This window comes from Platalea leucorodia (assembly GCF_965183815.1).
Source record: "Platalea leucorodia genome assembly, chromosome: 10".
Classification (NCBI taxonomy): domain Eukaryota; kingdom Metazoa; phylum Chordata; class Aves; order Pelecaniformes; family Threskiornithidae; genus Platalea; species Platalea leucorodia.
In genome coordinates, this window is record NC_138832.1 from 13,184,615 (window position 1) to 13,205,421 (window position 20,807).

The window sequence follows — 20,807 nt, forward strand, 5'->3', positions numbered from 1 at the left end:
AGCCCCCACTCAGAAGACCCTGTGTGGCCCTGAGCAGGCATTTTCTTCAGCAGCAGGGAGAAGGGCAATCATCAGATGCACCAGGACAGACATCCCATCCTGGATGTGTTGAACCACAAACCCAGAGAAGCCCTGCTTCACTCCTGACACAGTCCTGTGCAGTGGGCAGTGCTTTGCAGATGGCCATCTGGCCAGCTCTAACCACATCTCCATCCTGGCACCTGTCCAGCCGTAAACGGAAAAGTAAATCCAATACTTTCTCAGTCACACAAAACTTGCTGAAGCTAATGGCTGTTTGCTGAATAAAGAAGAAGGGAAATGATATAAAAGCCCTGAAATTGAGTCCTTTTTTTGCTGTCTTATGCCAGTAGCTCCTATAATACTTTACAGTTAGACAATGATACAAATGGGGGGAGTGTTAGTCATCCACATGCAGGTCAGAGAGCCGGGAGCAGAACCGAGCCCTTAAGTCAAGCTGGGCTTCTCTCTTCATTTACCCCATCTGCCTCAGTAACGTGAGATCACTGACGTGTGGAGACCTAAACCCCCAGGGCACTGGCAGGATTAGCTCATATTTGAGAACTGCTGCACAAAAGCAGAGCATTGTTTACCAATGTAGGCTGTAAAACTTGCTGACACTATGTAGATTCACAGCCAGCTTAACTATGAAGAGATGAAATTCTGTCTGGTCCTCAAAAAACAGAGGTGAAAGTGCAGCATCTCAGCACACAGAATTCACAATGAAGCCTGTTATTAGTTAGGATCAGCTTGAAGATGGAGGCAGAGAAAAAAATTTTTGAAAAAAAAGATTTACACCTTTCCAAAACCAACTCAATACCTTTCTTGTGCATCTATGAGTAGCCTGTTGTTTCATCTATAAGCCCATTTACCTTGGAAGGCAAATTAGTAGATCAGCCCCAGGGGCAAACATTATTTACATGGGTGAATAGCTTACAAGCATACAGGAATATCTGAAGAGTTCCAGAACAAACATACAATTAACCCAAACGCATTTCTCTTCATGCTCTCCACCTGTTGCAGCTTAGTGATAAATGTATGTATCAGGGCTGTTCTTGAGAAATTCAGAAAAGATGACTGCCTAAGCATGGTTCCCCAAGAGTGACTCGTGTTTTAGAAGGAAGGCCCCAGTTGCTGTAGCTCACAGTGGGGTTGCACAGGCTGCATCACTGCCTGGGGTCTCATGCTGCAGGGCTACCTCATGTTTGGGGCTCCCACTGAGAGCTCAGCTGGGGACAACATGGGCTGGGTTAAACTGAGGACTTCCAATGGCCTCTCTAAACCTGGCACCTCCAAAGCACAGTTTTTAATAAGCTGGTCATTTTTTTTCCTAATGATGTGCATTGATTACACAGATTGGGATTTTTGATTCCATGGAGTAGGAAAAAACCCCCCATTGTTCTCACAAGCAAGCTTGGGCTCATTAGATGTTTCAAATAGCTCCGGTGTAACGTGCTGAACAAATTTAGATCTGTTCTCAAGCTGCTGGAGAATAACAAATTCTCCCATCCTAACGTTCGCCTACCAATACTGGAAACCGGACTTCATATCCCATCAGAGGTCAGGAACAAAAATAAGTCAGGTGGTGCACCAACTCCACAAACTATAGGTCCCAACACTTCTACCTCATCACATGAAAGAAAAAAACCAACATGAATGATGAGAACAAAGCTACCTGTAAAAATGTGCTTAAGTTGAGGATCAGTGATGCTACATAGGTAGAAAACAAGGATAGCAGGGAAAGCAGCAGGGTAAGACTCAAGTGTGCTAACAGAGTCAGTGGAAGTCTGCCAAGCCCTGCTGTAATGTAGTCTGAGGTCCCATCCTTGCCTGCATGTGTATAGGGGCCAGGAAGATCCTGGCCCAGGAGACACAAACTTACCTCATGGTGTACAGGAGGGTGCCATTGTCCACCAGGCGCAGCAGCTTATTGGGTGTTGTCATGTTATGGGCGACAGATTTCTTCCCGTTGTGGAAGAAGGTATCGGGAGTCCAGATCTTACTGGCCAGCAGGTTGTTCAGGGGCAATATTTTCATGGGACCATCAAACTTCAGCCTTTCATCTCTCCAGGATTGCCGGAAAAAGACATCGATAGTGTATTCCTTTGTGGAGAAAGGAGAGAAAAATAAATCTTGTTTTACTCAGCTCTTCATTGCAAAGAAGCTGCTCCAAGAAATGGTAAATATCTTCGGTCATTGAGCATGCTGTGTTTTGGCACACCTTGGTTGACATGAAGTGTGATGCAACAAGATGTAGGGATTAACAGCAGTAGAGAAATCTGTGGAAGATAGAGGGCATTTACCATGTTTTGTATAATGACTTACATGTGATGCCAAAATTTGCATTTCACTGTTTCTGACCATTGCAGATAAACAGCAATACAGCCTACAATGGCCAGTGACCAGTCGCAGGGTAGCCCTGCTGCACCACCACCTTTATCCAGATGTTTCAGGGGAGGGAACCATTGTGTGCAGCTACACGGGAATTTAAAAAGGCAAAATAAAGTTCCTGGAGATGGAATTCGGCCAGGATACTGGTAATTATACCCCTGCTCATAAAAAAACAAAGAAATAAAGTTTCATGACATTGTCTTAATGTTACTTTGTTCCCCAGGCCACCTCTAGAAAAGCATTGAATCAAGGACCTCACAAACTTGCATTACAAGAGCCTGTGGCTTTCTTTTTTCTTCTCTTCTCTTCTCTTCTCTTCTCTTCTCTTCTCTTCTCTTCTCTTCTCTTCTCTTCTCTTCTCTCCTCTTCTCTTCTCTTCTCTTCTCTTCTCTTCTCTTCTCTTCTCTTCTCTTCTCTTCTCTTTTCTCTTTTTATTTTTCTTTTTTTCTTTTTTCCTATTTTTGCCCTTTTTTTCTTTTTTTTTTTTCTTTTTTCTTCTTTCAACTAGTGTAGAAACCCATTTCCTAGGCCAAATTCCAGTTGGGGCAATTAGAAGTCATCTCTTTGAAAGCCTGCAGCCAGGGCCAGCTCCTCACTTGGTGCATGCAGCCTCAGAAACCACTTGACCAAGCAACAAAGGCGCTACAGCTCCTTGGCCACCCCGAGGCAAAATTAAATCAATCTGCCCAGTGCCTGCCATGAGGGACTGCTGTCCCCTGTGACCTGAGCCACCCCATGTCCTCTGAGGGTCCATGTCACTTGAGGGAGTCTTCAGCCTGTCAGCATGAGCTGCACCACTGCTCACCTCTAGAACACACACTTTCTCTTGCTAATGAAGGATCTCATTAGCTCATGAGGCTTTCAGAGAGAGACAGGGTCTTCGGAAAATCTGTCTGTGCCAGCTGTTCTTCCCCTGCTGTTGCAGATTCATAGTCTTTATTTAGAGGTTCCTGGAGGCTGCAGGACCAACTAAACTTATCATTGTGAGTGATTTCTTTCCTGCAGCTTTTCTCAGCAGCATTTAAAAGCTGCTGCGCATCAGTTTCCTATAGGTCATAGAAATTCCTACAGGTTTTGCAGCAGATGGCAGCTGAATGAGAGCACCTCAGTAAAGAAATTCATCCCTGCTCCCTGGCCACAGAGCCACTCCTGCTTAAATATGAAGTTTCGTGAGCCTGGCTGGGGGAAGGAAAGAGAAGATCCTACGTTCCCACAGGCTCTGCCCTGTACAAGACATTCTGCCCCTTCATAGAAATGGTCTTCACTTTGTGGTTTTAAGTTCAGTAAAGGGATAAAACCAAAGGAATGAGCCTGTGTGCAGTCCCACGAGGTAGGTTTGGGAAAAGTCCTTACCAGGAAAAGAGTTATCATCTTATTCAGAACGCCCTGTTCCTATTAAAAAAAAACAAACAAAGCAGCAAAACTTTTATAACAACTTCCCAGGCCCTGTCTGTCTTCTTTTAGGCTAAGGAATCATTTGCAAAGAAGAGAGATTCATGTTCAGATTCTTCTCCTCTTTTCTATACTTCTTTCCATGAGAACATCATTCCCAAGTCACCCATTCCAAGGAGCACACTTAGTTCTACATTATGCTCTTCACTGCCTTATAGAAGTGACTGAAAACATCAAGACTGAGTCTGTCTCCAGAGTCCATCCACGAAAGCATAAAACTCCCTTGAACTTTTTTTTTTTTTTTTTTTTTTTTTTTTAAATTTCCTGAGGACTAAGGCAAAGCTGCAAGAGCTCACTACCAGAGATTCAGGTGTATGTCAGGTCCTATCAGGCTCTACTTTCTAACCTAAACTGAAAGAGAGATTAGAAGTCCCTTGGAGCATCTCAGGGAGAAGGTCTACACGTCCTCCTCCACGCTTCGTAACCAGCTGCTCTCCTCCGCTCTACACAGCAGCTCTACCTGCCTCTCCTCCATCATCATAATTACAGTCTCTGTCTGCATCAAGATGCGCAGGAGCAGCTTTCCATCGCAATGAGTAATGGCTGTGGGAGGGACGGGAGCGAGATCACCAGGCAGATGTGAGTGGGGAAGGAGGGACTTCCCCACTCCCGAGATGAAAGGGACCACTGAAGAAGAGCAGGCTCTCCCCACGCTTCCCGAGGAGATGGGGTTTCTCTCTCTCACGTTTCGGAGTGCATTTAGCACCAGAACGGCACACTAAAACACATTCGCTATGCATTTGTAAAATACATGGAACTAAAGCACGCAAAGGGGAAATAATTTATTATTCTTTAACTGTCTTCCTAATTTTAAATTCATTTTGTCAAATCACATTGCAGGCAATACCTTCCTGTTTCCAATACCTCATATTTCTTCTTCACAGTTCATTATACACGCTCCCTTAATCAAATATGCTCCACCTTGGAAGTAATTATCAGATACTTCCCAAGGGCTAAGATTGCTGAATATATTATTGGTCTCTGCTGTGGTAGGAAAGCAAGCAAGAGAGAGAGAGAGAACTCAGATGAGACTGATACTCTTGGCTACACTGACATCAAGTTAACTTCTAAGCCTGGAGGGAGTGGTCTTTCCAAAGCAACATGGGGTTGTGTGATGGGGCTGGCACCTCAATGAAACACAGAGATTTTATTCTCCCCCAACTCCCCTGCTTGCTAGCACAGGATTGTCAGTGGGGCAGCTGAAGAGATGTTCATGACCACATGAGCACAGAAAATGAAGCCCTCCCAGCTCCAGAGGGGCCATGAGAGCTGCAGGACATTGCTCCTGGCTGACCCAGCTGGTGAGAGCAATGCCTGCTCCCTCTCCCAAAGTGGGCTCGCTCCAAGGCCAGGACCACCCACCGCTGGCCTGGGCTATGCCAGCACCAGGTCACCTCTGGAACTGGATGTGCAAGAGGGTCTCAGTCATGAATGCATGACTGTCCTCATGTGGCACCCTTGAAATGTTGAGGAGCCATCAACCGCCAACTCTTCTCTGTGCGCCTGGTCGTGTGTGGACTATGAGCTGCAAGAAATGCTGTTGAGAAAGCTCACTATTAATTATGCTCCACAGTCCTGTTTTAATTAGAAGACAAACTGTTGTGGGAATACAAGCCTAAATTCAGACCTCAGGCCTTTTCATTAATAATTTTCCCTGAACATGTCAAAATATTGCAATCAGTTCCCTCTTTTTCTTTTTTCTCTTTTGCCTCCTTTCTGGTTCAAGCACTAAGGACGGTTTGATGGTGAGCTGTTCTCTTCTGGCACTGCCACCAAAACAGGCCAGATTCTGACATCCTCCCCTCTTCCCAGGGAGCACCTTCCTTCCTCCACGCACAGTCAGGTCAAGGAAAGCTGGCTACAGTGAAGGTGTTTGTCAAGGCATGTAATAGGTGTAGCATGCTACACACAGGTCTCACTCCTGTGGGCAGACCTCCCCATTTCATTAAGTTGCACTTGCAGGAAAGAAAAAGACCCTAAAGCCTGCAGCATGCTTGAGCAGTGCGAAGGATTGATCCTTCAAGGTTGGATTTGCCATTATCAATTGGTTTCTAAAAGCCCAAACGCACCTGAGAAACAATCCCTATCTACCACTCACACTGAGCTCCCTCTGGCCTTCGAGAAGATGGTGAGGCACGTTTGTGCCCAGGCAGGCAGCTGGGATGCTTGCTCGTGTTCTTGTCATTTAGGAAAATCCTGCTTTTGCCCAGATTGTCCAGGGACGAGGGTGGGACACATGTGCTGTGGCTGCAGGACAAGTCATCCCTCCCCGTGAGGCAACCAGCCAGTGGCACCTACCATATCTGTGTCCGAGACAGGGCCGAAACTCGTCACGTAAATGTCTGTCTTGACTTCAGTTACGCTGTCTGGTACAAAAAAAAGGGAAAAAAGCAATTAGAAAACTGAATTTTCTTGTACAGGGAAGGGTTTGGGTTTTGTTACGTAGCGTTTTTTCCTGTCAGGCGCCTCCCTGGCGAGCCCTCAGCAAGCCAGCATCGTGCCCTCTGCTGCGCCCTGAACAATGGCCAATTTTATCACTCATAATTGGGCAAATTCATCTCTGATGTAGCTCCGCTGCTTTCCATGCTTACACCGAGGATGAATATGCCCTGCACAGCCAGACAATGCGTATTCACAAAATGTATGTGGCTACATGATACATAACGTGGTACAGATCCACAGGTTTTCAATACAGAGGTAAGCCCTGATGCTTTGAAATTCCTTTTAATCTGAAATCCCTTTGTGTCTCCCAGCCTGATAAACAGCCTAGCAATGTTCCACCAGTTTTAGGAAACCCTGGGTTTGTTACCGCTTCAGGCTTATCTGTATGTAAAAGGAATCAATATTCTGATTGCCTTTTACTGCCATCATGTTTGCTGTTCTCCTAAGTGCCTCACTCCTGGCGAGCGGCTGCTCTTGCAAAGCTGCTGCTTGCCTGCACCACACACTCCCCTGCATCCCAGGCTGCACCACCCTCGTGGATGCTGAACAGCAGCCTCACTGCCCCAGCAGAACAACAGAGCCCCAATTCCTGCCCTGAGCGCTAAAACCCAGGGGCAATCTTAATCACTTGCCTTCAGGTAAAGATAAACTGAAGTGCTTTGCAGAACACAGGCACCAGCAGGTATTATTCATGCCAAACAGCACATACAGCTCTCATTCTTGACTTCATTATGATTTCAGCATGTTTCCTAATTGAAATCTCTGCTGCTGTCCCATTTTGCAGGGAAATCAAGGCACGGTGATTTGCCAGATTCATGGTCCTACGCTCTGCCCACTGGGTTGTACTGAAAAAATAATGGATGAGGTGCCTTCAGTTTAGCACTACATTACCATAAATCCTCACAATTTTAGGGATAGATCATGCCATTGTGCTCTTTTTGTATGGCATTAGCTGGCTCAGAGCTGCTTTCCCAGTGAAAGAACCAATTTAGATCCCCAAAGAAGAGTTCATGTTTTATGCGTAGTACCCCATTTTGGCCACCACAGCAGCTTTGCAAGTAGCCTGGATGGCCCATTGCTCAATTCAATTATGGAAATCCTTCTGTCCCCTGACAGTTATTTTGCGGTGCTAGGAAGCTTAGTTTTGTGCTTCAAAGTTTGGTATCCAAAAATAAAATAACGCATTCTGGCAGGGTTTTCTCCTTAATGGCTAAAATATACGTATACATGTCTTTCGTTATTATGGCTGGAAAGCTTCTGATACAGCCTGTGGCTGATATTATTGTGCTATATAAGTAACCCTTGATCTTGTCTTGATGCAATAAAAAGAAGGTTAAGGAGAAATATGTATGCGGTACACTTTCTGAAACACCCAGAAGCCAACAAGACAGCATCCTGAACAAAATGAGTTATTTCTATAAGACTTAAACACTCAGAGTATTTTCTCTGTCTCCCTCCAAATAAGTCCCCAAATGAGATACAGGAGCAGAGAAGAACATTCAGTGAAGCAAGGCTCTTTCTGCTAACACATGTGGCGAGAGAAAGCTAATTACGTTTTAGAGAAAACTCTCTCTCCCCTCCCCTCCTCCCTTCTTGGCATTCAGTTTGCCCAAGATAAATAATTTACAGCCATGGTTATCAGATCAGGATCCATGGCCGCCCATGGCCAGTGAAGCCAGTCCTTGTGAGGTGCAGAATGAATTGCACCCTGCACCTGAGGGGGCAGAGGGACAGGGGTCCCTGAAAGGACCCGTGCTTTACAATGTGAACCTCGGTGTCCAAGCACAAGGGAAGGGATTCAGGCAGTGATGAGGAGGTAAAAAGGCAGAATTAGTTTTGAATACCTTTTGATATGATCCTGCTATCTGTACCTGAGCCTTTATGTCCTTATCATGCTGTAAGGTGGCTGTCACAAAGCTCCAGAGACCACCTCCCACCCCTTCAATCTCCTGGAAAATCCAATCAAAGATAATGGCATTAATAAATGTCATTTATTTATTAATATTAATATTAATAATTTATTAATATTAATAATCAATTACAGGCCAGGTCTGAAGACGATCTTCCATTTTCAGACTGCAGCCATACCCCACAGGCCAGGCCATGCGAACCTGCTGAACTCGGTGGGACGCCTTTGTGCCTGCAAGGCAGTGCCCTGTGCAGGGAAGAGCTGGGGGGGCTGGCTCGGTCACTGGCTTATTGCACTTAGAAAAATGGGCTCCCTGCACCTTTCATGGCAAAAGCCAGACTGAACTTTCCCTGTTAATATGTGCTCTTAAGGGCAGGATTTGGCTGGGATCCAGAAGGATTTCTGAAATTAAATCATTGCTACACAAGCAGGGATTTCAGCAGAGCTGGGAAATCCAGAGGTAAGTAAAACACCAGCAGAACAGAGTGAGCTCCAGTCTCAGAGATTCACTTCCTTCGTGATCCTACAGCCCAAGAGCACTGCTTGCAGCCCTGCCTGAGCTCATTGGCTCTGTGATGCTGAGACCTTCTCCTCCAGAGAAATCAGAAGCTACTGAGCCAGCCTCCCCCCTCCTTACTCTCACACTTACCCACCCTGAGCCTGAACGAGAAGAAGCTGCATCTACTTTTGCAGCAAGAGAAAGCTGAGAGAGGAGCATCTCCTGCCTCCGCTCAGAGACATGGCAGGGAAATCCCTGTCTCCTTCTCAATCCACAGACATGCCCACACTGCAGCTTGGCTGTCTTGCCCAGTTCTCACCACAGATTTAATAATTAAGGATTGTACTGTAGGGAGTTAGGCGCTTTCCCTAGATCTGTTGCAGAACATTAAACAGCATTTTTCCTTTCTTAGCATCATCCTTCCCTGTGACTCAAAGTTTTTTTACATGTGTAGAGTAAGTTGAGCCTTCAAGCCTGCTGGGGTGGCAAGCGGATGCTGCCAGTCCTCTTTTATAGTTGAGGAAACAAAAAAGGAGAGACTTGGCTCAGGTAGGAAGTCGGAGCAGAGCAAGGACCAGAGCCCAGCTCTGGCTGCCCTAGGGAACAGGGCGGGCTGGTGCACTGGTGCGCAGTGGCGGGCTCGGTATTGCTCTTGGCACTCTGCACCAGCACCCTCCAGCCATGTTGCTGAGCCTCACTATGCCCCAAGCTGCTGCCACCTGGGGACCAGGAAAGCAAAAAAAAGACCCTGAAGCAGTCACAAAACTAGAAGGGCAAGAGATTTTCAGGTTCTACGTTTGAACATGGGCAGAATTTAGAGACCCGAGTGGCATGCCGTGTTCCCAAGCCATTTGTCTGAGGCCAATTCCCTTGTTTGGGGGCTCTTCCCATTTATAGGCTCAGCTTATTCCCAAGCTTCAGCACAACTGTGTTTCTAAAATCATCTGGAGCAAGTGTCTGAGCAGGAACAAGGTGCTGCAGGTCAATCAGAGCTGCCCCTTCTCCCACACAGTACAAAGCCCCATCCCTGCTTGCCAGGCAATGCTGCCTTGCTCCTGCCTGCAGAAATCCCCCACAGCTGGGCAGATCTGCAATGCAAATATAAAACAAAAGCTGTAACATCCCTTCCCACATGTTACCATGGCACTCCCTACACCTGCCTGCTCTTTAAAAGCTACCCCTCTCCTTCTCCAAGAATTTGCTACACCAGATCTAGCTGCTTGTGCAGGCGATAAGCATCCCTATTAGCTCTGTGTGGAGGGGCAGATCCTGCCGCCCCGAGCCCCACGCCAGCATGGTCGGTTGCTTCCCTTGCGCATGCAGAAGGTGTAAAGCAGCAGCGGCTGCTGCTGAGGTGCTTCAGGGTTTCCATTTCACCCACCCTCCCCGTCCCCCTCTGAGCCCCCATGTCCCATCTTCCTGGCCCTGGCTCAAGGCAGATATCCCCCCCTTCCCGCAATCTCCCTTTTAAGTGCTTGTGACTCCCTGGGCCTGTGAGGAGATAGCTATTATTTACAAAATGACGGAGTGCTATTTTTACTTGCTTCTTGGAAGCACTAGGAGCAGTAGCAAAACTGGAATACAAATTACGCTGCCTCGCTGCCTCTCCCCTCGCTGGCTGTAGATTGTAGGGCTGCCTCTACAAGTGATTATGGGAGGCGGGGGGCACTGGGGGCTGAGAAGGCTCTTATTAAACATCCCGCTGCACTCATCAAGTGCTGTTTATTAAAGAATCTCAGCCGTAATATAATCGACTCGGACGGTTGTGTTTCAGCTCTTGAGGTTTGTGGATGTGCTGAACACAGTCACGTTTCCCAGGCGGGGGTTCCCAGAGGCTATGCCGCAAGCTAGCAGAAATGATGTGCCTGCATCCGAGCGCTGGAGGCTCCCAAACAACGTGCACTATTAAAACAGGGGTGAAGCCACTGTGGCTTCGTGCAGGGGATTCCTGGCTGCTGCACTGACGTCAGGGAGGCTGCACAGCCTTACCTCGGAGATAAGCTGGATAAGCGAGGGCATGCAGACCTCCTCAAGGCTGTGCTCTGCGTGGCAGTGCTCCAGCTCTGCCCCAGGGCTGTGCTGAGACCTAAGGGAGCCTGGAGGTGCCAAGCCTGTCTGCACTGGTGTTTCTGTGCGTGATGGCAAGGCTGAGACTAGAAAGGAGGACATTGCTGTTCAGGCTGTTCTGCAGTCAGGGGTACAAACCCTGAATCTGCTCCAGGCCAGCTTCTGGAGGTAGATGTTTCTGCACTGGGCTCCCTATGAACTGCTCTGTACTCCAGCCAGCCCAATATCCCATCTCCAACCATGGTCACAACCTAAAAAGTGAAGTAACAAGCTGATAATGCCCCTTAATACCCTCCTAGACTGCAATCGCATTTAGCCTCAGCTCAAGAGTTTCTCAGCTTGATGACGTCCCCTTATTCAGTGATCCTCTTCCAAGGACCTCTCCAGTGTTCCCTCAAATACACAAAATTCTTTGGGAAGGACTCCCACCAGCCTGTGGTGGGGGCAGTGTCACCATGAAGAAAGAGGGAATGCTGCATAGCTCTTTCCCATATCACATAACCCAAAGCAAGCACACTGGACAGGATGGTACTTTACAGCTAACCCAGCACCCCTGGAAAGCGGAACACAAGAAATTGGTTTGTACTACCAACTTCCACCTCATGCCTTCTCCCAAATCCTTGCCATGCTAATTAATAAGCAACAGAACGTAGTTTTTGCAGCTGCACACAGAAGCTTTTTGGGTGTCTCATTCTTCGTTTTCTCAGCCTCTCACTGGGGGATTTAATTTTCCTTCCAGTTTTAGCCTCTGGAACAAAAGAGGCTTCCATGAGCTTTGCTACAAGCCCCATGAGCCCGACGGAGCTGAGCTGCACCACAACCCAGGGCAGTGCTTGCCTTCGGAGGTGGCACACTGCAGCCCCAGCCAGAAACTCCAGCCTCAGGTCCCTCCTCTCACTGTCAGCTTCAGTCCCATCGCACCAGGGCTGCTGCCTTTGCTAGTTTCTACCTTGGTTTTTCAGATGGCCTTTTAACCTGTGGTGCTGCCTTGTTTTGGGAAGTAGGAGCTGAGTTGTGTCTCCTTTCAATAAGAGAGGCATTGAAGAAGGAAGGGCACATCTCTGGATGGCATGGCACAGGGCACCCTCTCTGTGACTTCGCCCTTGGGACTGCCATGCCAGTACTGGGAGAGGACGGGGAGGCACAAGCAGAGGGGGAGGTGCTCAAGGGGAGAGAGTAACCTTGCCTCTTCCCACAGCCTCCCTTGCAAGAGCTGCAGAAACAGAGACATGACATCTTCTACATCACCAACCACACACAAGAAACCCCTGATGTAGCCTTCACTGCTGCTCTCCTGCTGTGGGTCCAGCAAGACTTTCCCACATACATTAGAGATGCTTTTCTTGCATTTTTTGCTAGGAAGCTCAGGAATAGCAGCACAGAAGGAAACATTTCCGTGAATATCACTGCAGTGCTGTTAGTGCCTCCTAGGCTTGTCCAGCCCAGCCAGGGGATAAAGCTGACTCCAAGGACATAGACTGACGGAGCTCCTGCCACCCAAAGACCACAAAGCGACATGAGCTATTGCTAATGTCAGGACCACAAACATCCCTACTGCACCTAGGATGCTTTCACACCAAGTATCCTGGGAGCAGAGGCTGTGCGTGAGTCAGGAGCAGAAGGCTGGGGAACAGAGACGGCAAAAAAACAAGAAGGTACTGGCATTTCCTCCAGCATCTGCGAAAGGGAGAGCAGAGCTGGAGTGCAGAGGGATCTGGGAAGCTCTCAGTGCCACCCCTTCTCTCTCCTCAATTGGTTTTGACTTGGGTATCTTAGACAACACATACAAAGGTCACAGTCAACCTCTTCAAACTCCCAGTCCCAAAGTCAGAATACATATTTTCAGATGTTGCTTGGCTGTTCTAGTGCCTCAGCAATCTTGACTACAAAATTACTTGTTCAGAAGCAAAAGCCAAGTCTCATATCACAGACATTCACTCAGGTTTGACAAGTTCAGCCTGGGCATCTTTGCCAAAAGTGGACAACAGCATCCACATGTTTTTCGCAGAAGAAGAATAACCCAGAATATACACAGGGTGTCTCACTCCTGTCAGCAGCCTTCCTTAGATAGGAATAAATTGTAACCGCCTCCATATATAGAATTATATAGAATTGAAACAGTTGAAATCAGTAAGAAGCAAAAGCTTTTGGTAGTACACCACACAGCCTACACAGAAGTCAATGCCGAACGGCAGTGATCACAGCCAAGAGTGTCACCAGGAGGACTGGCAGCTGGCCCAATCTTTCCCAGGCCGGACAGAGCTAACAGCGGCATCAAGTTTAATTCCCCGAACTACCTAAAACATGAACACATCTCCAGGAAAACTCACTTGGGCAGAAGCATCAAGACACAACAGAGGCCCCATTAGCCCCATTTTGTCTATGGGGGGAGGGTAATCCCAGAGGTAGGACAGCCCACCCAGACCTGACATCGTCTGATGGCATCTGCCTCTCTCTGGTGAACATAGAGATGAGGATGACCAGGGTCCTGTGGATGAAGGCTGGCCTTAGCCTCATGCTCTGACCTGGGACAACATGATTAAAGATGACAGGACACTCATCCACTGCAAAGTGGGGTCAGCCAAGGACTGAGCACTGGGAAATTTGTACTCCGCAGAATAAACCACACAGCAAGGAAAGAAACGGTATAAATGTCTGAAACAAATGTCTTATCTCAGCAAAAGCAGGGGTGAGTAAAAGCCTGTAGGGGATTGCCAACAAGACCTTTGGATCAGATCCATATCTGGCTCTGCCTGTGTCATGAACTATTTGTCTAATGCAGTTTTGCTCGGCTATTTACTTGCTTACAGAAGTGGCCACCCTGTCTCACTTGTAAAGCTGAAATAACTCAGTCTGTGTAACAGATCCGATCCCCTCAGTTACAGTTTCAGTGACTTCTGCAGAGTTATGATCAAAAAGGCATCACATTTGTACAGGAAACAAAGCTATCTGCTGCTCTCCATGAAAGCATCAAGCCTGTCCCTCCCATCCTGGGGTGCCGAGGCATCTTTTCACAGGGGTTGGCTTATCACCCACCGCTGCTGCTCGAATCCCCTGGGACTGCCAGCGTTTACTGTACAGCCAGTTCCCAAGGAGCTGCTCTGTGAGCCACGATGATGAATCACTACCTTCTCTCTGGTGTGATGGCACATTAGTGTCTACAATTGCATGTCCTCCAGCCAGACTAGAGAGAAGTCATCAAACCTGTAAACACAGATATGCATGTGGTATCACTTCCAGCTGTGCTCTCTCCTTTCTCCCCCTAACTTGGATATTTCAGCATAGGGGGAGCAAGAAGTTCAAAAGAATTTCAGGGGCTCTTTCAAGAGACAGCTGACAACAAAACCACTCACACATGATGAGAGAGATTAGCATGGTCTGCAATTACATGTGCTTCATTTTTCAGTCCAGATGAAATGAGATGATGCCTGTCAAATCCCTCAAAAGACAGCCTGCTGCCTTGGCCCTCTTTCTTAGCAGGGCCAGGAAGAACGGATGCAGTGAAGAGATTTATTCACTGTCTCACAGAACATGCTGCATATGCAGCTTTCTAACACGGTTGCATCCAGCGTCCTCTGCAGGAAAAAAATGCAGGAGCATGAAGTGACGCAGTTACCACTTGAGCATGGCTTATCTAGGATTTATGGCACACCATAATGCCTAGATAGATGTCTAATTCCCAGGTGATCCCTGGGGCACAAGCCACCCAGGGCACAAACTCCTTGGGTTATGCAGGGAAGATCAGCCCAGTTCTTGGAAGTGAAATCCCTAAGCGGTCTCCAAATGTGCTATACATGGGCTTGTGGCTCTGACCCAGGTCTAAGCTCTCTCCAAACCTATGTAACATGTTGACTATGGAGTTTGGATCAAGGCATAACTACTGCTGAAAGCAGAGGAGTCAGGCACACCTTGTTCCTCCTTGCTTCCAAGTGAGCAGGGAGCCAGTGTCCCAGCACAGCACTGAGAGGCACACAGGACATGTGCTTGTCCCTTTTGGGTGAGAAACTGCACTCCCTCCCTAGCACTTCCATGTGAATAACAGCACAGCGTAGCCCAGTTTTCTGGCCTGAACTCCTTGCACAGAGCATGCTACACTGCTTCTTCGTCTCAACACATGATGGATAAGGGGGCTTTAGGCATACCTGGTGTGGTGGGTAAGTCCACGTGTTGCTGTAGAAGGTGCTACAGGGATTTCACACCCTCCCATGCTGGAGAAAGGCATTTTCTCACATTTACCGAGAGTGGGGGATGCAGGTTAGAGCTGTATCCAGCAGAACAGCCGAGGAGAGATGCTGCTCTACCAGTAGCAGAGCCAATAAACCCTGCTTTCCTGCAGATCAGCTTTTCCTGCCTGTTTTTCTGATGCCTAATACCAGTTGATCCCATCCAGTAACCTCTCTCTACTTTGGGTCTTTTTCCACTCAGCTACATAATTCCACAAATCTTGCAGGGACTTAAAATCTCTGAGATATCTACCTTTCTGTCAGGTTTTGTTCAGATCAGCCAACAGGCTCAAAAGCTTTTAGAAGACAAAAGGCAGAAAGAAAGATGTAATAAGCCTTACTCCATTAGGAGCCCAGGCAAAAAACTACCACAAGCCTCAACAGAACCATGCATTTCGCTCATGTAGTTTAATTTAGCTTTCTCTCATTGCCCCTTGCAGGCATGCATATGCATGTATTCTTATTACTGCATGGAGTGACATAAAATACACATCCAGAGGTTAGAATCAGGATGTGGTGCAAGTTATTGAAAAACATAAAGTCCAGGCAGAATAGGAGAGAGAGTCAAAAGCAGCAACTGCTAGAGGATGTGCAGTCATGGAGGCTTTACACACACCCCTCATTCTCACACATACAGACTACAAACAGAGACTACAAATTAGTTGAGCTATTTTTGCTACAGACGGAATGAACAAAGCTACTGTAGTTACTATTTTAAGGACTTAGGATACCCTCAGATGCTATGAAGACAGAGGAGGAATATGTATGTATGAGCATGCTTTTAGAGGTTCTACTGTGCTTTGAGACCCTGTGGTAATGGAAGAGAGATGCTACATAAACATGTTTGTTATATATTGTAAACACAATGAGAAAATGTGTGAATATAAATTAGCATGCATAATTTAACATATTCAGCATTAAAGTCTGTCCTTGATGGCTAAGCCAGAGGCGCTCCGGGAAGGGAATCCCTGCCGGTCCCAGTGGACAGGGGAAGAGCATTCAGAAAACGCCATGTTGCCTGCTGGTACACGTGGCTGTGGCCCTAACGAAACCAAAGCCAGAAGAATTTTGCTGACCCCAGTCTGCAGGGTGGCTGCATGGCTGTATGCACTGGAGGGAGCAATGAGATGAGGGCAAAAATGCCAGACTGGTACTTCAGCATTAGGCAAACCTCTCCATGTTACCTGCAAAACACCTGTATTTCCTTTTGGGCCTGCCTTCTTGACCTCATCTTCAGTTAATTTCCCTCTTTAGGGGTCAATGACGATGTTCTTGTTGACCACATCAAGGAATCTTGGTGAACAGCACCCTCAAGGAAAGACTGCAGCAGGTCCTGTGCCCCAGTACTGTAGCTGAAGTTGCAAATACACAGGAGAGATAAGGCACCAGAACAAAGCAGCCACTGGGCTGCTGCCTTTGCTGTATCCCTTCACATGTGTATAACTCAGCTGGGAGACTCAGTCATTAGACCAGGCTTATCCAGAACCTGCATCGACACAGTGCACCTCTGAAGCTTCTCCATCAGGGAGCTTGCAGACTGGCCCTGGCAGGTTATCGCTTATTCCCTTTCCTAAAAACACTGAACCTTTTGTTAACTCATTCTCAGCAAGTCTTTCTTTAACAGAAATCATCACCTCCCAACAGACCACTCACATGCTTGAAGAAGAGCTGCAAAAACTTCAGATCAGTGCCAGTAAAATCCTTAGCATTTGAAAAGCAATTATTGAGCTCTGTAATTCATCAGAGCTCAAGGCAGATCCCCAAGAAAAAAGATAAGCACAGGGGTGCAATACAAAACTGCTGTTTCTAACTGATAATCACTGATACATAGAAAACAACTGGAAAGACTGGAAAGCCAGAAAGCAAGCAGGGAAATGCAAGAAAAATCAAATGAGAGATGCACTGCATTGCATTAATTTTATGTCATTGCAGAGGGAGAAAGAATAAAAAAGATCTCTCAATCAAGTGCATGGGGTTTGCAGACTGAGCTCTGAGCTCCAACCCCACCATTGGTGCTAATCTGCACTATGGCACTGAGCATGCGATGCATTTCTGCTGTGCCTCAGTTTCCCCATCTGCCTTCTAGCCTAAGCGCTGCCTCTGGCTATATCTTGTTCCAGGTTGCTCTGCTTGCTGAGGATTGCCAGACTGCATGATGGACTGTAGTGTGCAAAAAAGAAAAAAAAGAAAAAGGAAGTGGCTCCTGGGGCTTGCTGTATAGCTGAGAGGAAGAGTCCATTTAATTCTCAAGCCTGTCCCCTGAGGCCAACGCCAGCTACTGAGACAAAGATACAAGAAAACCATAGCAGGGAGCAACACAGTAATTTGCACTCTGGTTCCCTTATCTCCTCCACTAGCTCCTGGCTGGCATTTCCTTCAGCTGGACAACTTAATCAACTCCTACAACGGTGTGCCTCCAGTGACACTTCTGGCATCCTTCACCACCACCCCCAGGGCAACGCAGACAAATGCTTTCCCTTCCTTACGCACCCCAACGTTGTCTTCGCCTATGTGACTGCTGAGCTGTGTGCAGAGCCAAGGTCTCCACTGAGCTGTCTCTCCCCTGTCATGCACGGGTCACTGGGCTGTATGGTCACTGCTCATTTAGTTTGCAGCAATGCCAATACATCGTACAAATACATTTATTTAATTCACATTGCCTTGCACTGGTCAATTTAGCATTTCCTCTGATGCTGGAGTCCTGTTGCACAGTACAGCAAGCTCTCCTTGCTGCCTGGGCTCACCTAGCTCCCCGTGTTACGCACCAAGAAATGCATTAAACAGCGCGGACTGTGAGTCCACCTCTGCCGTGAGAAAATAACTCCTCCTGTGTTTGCTGTCCCAGACTTGCAAGGACAGACAGAGTCTCTGAAGTGCAAGATAAATCCCTGGACATGCACCGTGCCCCTCCATCACATCTCCTCTTGCCCGGCTTCCCCGTGCCTCCCAGGAAAGTCCTCGGCCAGCAATTGGGCTGGCAAATCACAGGAGCAGGCAGGTGGCGAGACAGGCTTATTTGTGCGCCCGGGCTGTTGTTTTATGCCCAGGTGAGCAGAACCTTTTTAGAGAAAATTCCATCACAGCTCTAAATCTTCCCCTCCCCAGCACTGTTCAGACACCAGCATTGTCTGTCCCGCAGACAGGAAGGCTTTTTATCACAGTTACTCACAAAAATTTGGCAACAAATACCGAATTTTCAGTTCTACCCACTACATGAATTACGATATGCCGCATAATACTCTGATACTCCCATCAGAGACAAGCAGAGGACAGATGCCTCCAGATGTAATTTTTAATTTCCTTTGCTGGGGATAATGTTTTCTTGTTTTAGCTATGTGCATTCAAAGCGTTCCAGTTCCCATGGCAACTCTCTGCTTCCACTGGAGATGCCATTTTTCATGCCATCCCTTCAGAATTAGACATCTCCTAGCAGAAGTTTTGAAGAAATGCCTCTTAAATATATATTTATTAGAGACAGTGCCTGCAAGTGTACTTTATTGACACATTTCTTAGGCGACTCACAGCCTACAGTGGAGAAAGCTGTCTCCAGAAATATGCTGGCTGCCAATCTGCCTTTTCTCAGCTTCTGTTTTCAACCAGAACTCTCTCCTCTTTTTCTGCCACATACATATTAACCAGCACTTGCTCCCTTTTTTTTTTTATTCCTTTCTGTTCCCATCACTCTCCCCCCTGCCCCGTCTGGGCCCAGCTCCCTGGTAATGCAAGCGCAGCAGGGGAGTGCCCAACCAATTCAGCACATGCTGAAGGTATCTGCACCCGTTCACTGCCTGCTGGTACAGGTGCTGCCTGGGGACCCCCTCTTGTCCTGCAGACAGAGAGCCATCAAGGGCCTCATTATACATTTGCATGCAGAGAAAAACCCAAAGTACTGCAAAACAGAGACTGCTACAAGAGCCTCACAACCTTGGAGGGCAGCATTAGGAGCATCTGCACCATCTCTGCCCCTGGCTGCTCTCCCTGTGCCATCTGGCCATAGCCCGCTGGGCCCTACGTGCCCTCCAGGAAGGGGTGAGCACAGCAGAGCACCAATCCTGTGCCCCAGAGTAGGAGCCTGTGCATGGGACTCCCACACTGGCTGGGGGAAGGATTCGCGCTCCAGGTCTGGGTTATCTGCTGCCACTTGGGCACCTCTGTTGCAGCGGTTCACAGTGTTGCTGTACCTCTCTGAGCTCCATGAGTGTGGAGCCAAGGGATGCTGAGACGGACCCACCTCCCTGCCTAACACGCTGCCTTCCCTGCCACACCGAGGCACACCACCCACCTCTGCTCCCGCGCAGTCCTCACCTAACCATCACACTCGAAAAACCTACACCTCTGGCTCAGAAGCCCCCTGCAGAGAAAGTGAGATGCAACATCCCACCCACAGCAGCTTCCAAAGATTTTTCGCAAGACCCCCAGGGAGAGTTTCTATTTCAGGCTGCGCAGACAGCCCCCAGCCCCCCAGGGGCAGGGAGGCCCCCTCATTCCCACAGAGGTTTCCAGGCTCCTCAGCTCAGTGGGGCCCCAGGTATCGCAGCACCTGCGACCTTCACTTGCACCGCGCTCAGCATCTTCCACCCGAGCTCCTGACAGCTCATCGGAAAGAGGTGGTGCCAGCCCTGGCAGGGGTCCCGGCAGGAAACCATGCTAGAGCTCTCTAATAGAGCTGTCACATTACAGCTTCAAATTGCCTTCCTTCAGGAGACAGATCCAAGCAGGTAAATTGGTAGGAGCTGAGCGGATCCGGAGGCTGATGGAGCTAATCCCAGGCATGTTTAAATGCAAAGGCCCGGGGAGCCTCGCTCAAACCCAACATGATCGCTGAAGCTCGCTGCTGTGCTTAATTCTCAGATGCAGCCTGCTCGGAGGGGTGTGAAAAGCAGAGGAAAAGGCAGAGCACTGGGAGGAAAAGCCACACACCGGCTTCAAGGTCAGGACATCGGCCCTCAGCAAAACCATGCACCAGCTAAACAGCACCCAAAGAGCAGCTCCTGTTCACCCCATCGTGGAAACCACAAGGATAAACATCACTGTTGTCTGTCAGACAAGTTTAGAAACATTTTCTTAGCCCAGCCTCCAGCAGGGGCACGCGGGCTCAGGGGACACTTTTTGCTGACTCCGGACTTCACATTAATTGTACCATCCCACCAGCCATTAATCAAATGTCTTCCACTGGCATTTTTATTGAAAATCAATTTAATAAAGTAGGTGGGAGTCCACATGCTTCCATAACATCAGATAAATATTCATGGGGGCTTATGCTGCTTTAGCTAAATGAGTTTTTTAAATTTAACTGGTGCAATTTCCTTGTTCCTTAATATATAGCTTGGCTTGCCCTTGTTTGGGAATAGAGATGAGGTGGGACTCAGCCCTGTGCTGGCTCGCCCTCAGGCACACCAAAGAACAATCCTTTGCTATCAAGCCAACACCTTTTGGCAAGGATATTTTCATCCATACTTGGTAATACGGGTCTGCTGGGGTCAGCATCACTGCTGCAAATCCCCAGAGCCAAGGCTGAATTCAGAAGGGCCATTTGGAATTGAAAACTCATTTCCCACCACTAAAAGCGTGGCCACCATTTCTACCTCCACAGGTGTGCCATTTGATTTCCGCTTTTCCTTCCCTGTTTAAGCAGCTATTGTGCTCCACCAGCAAAAGCTAATAAAACCCATCAGAAAACGCATTCCCCTGATGCTTACTGAAGGGGGTTAAAAGGCTTCCAGCTACCAAAATATACAACGCACCAGTGAAAGAACTGAAACACACCCACACAAAGCTTCAAAATTTGTGGGGTGCACGGGTCCTA

At 47.8% G+C, this 20,807-nt stretch overlaps 1 protein-coding gene across 1 annotated transcript in view; it reads right to left on the minus strand.

Annotated features, from left to right (window-relative positions):
* The window catches only part of LOC309595993 (gamma-aminobutyric acid receptor subunit alpha-3-like), a gene marked incomplete at both ends in the record, with an annotated part of 69,400 nt that overhangs the window by 24,036 nt on the left and 24,557 nt on the right, over positions 1-20,807 (minus strand). Inside the window, 2 exon segments of the mRNA XM_082323673.1 lie at positions 1,901-2,121; positions 6,160-6,227. Of these exon segments, the coding sequence (XP_082179799.1) occupies positions 1,901-2,121; positions 6,160-6,227 (289 nt within the window).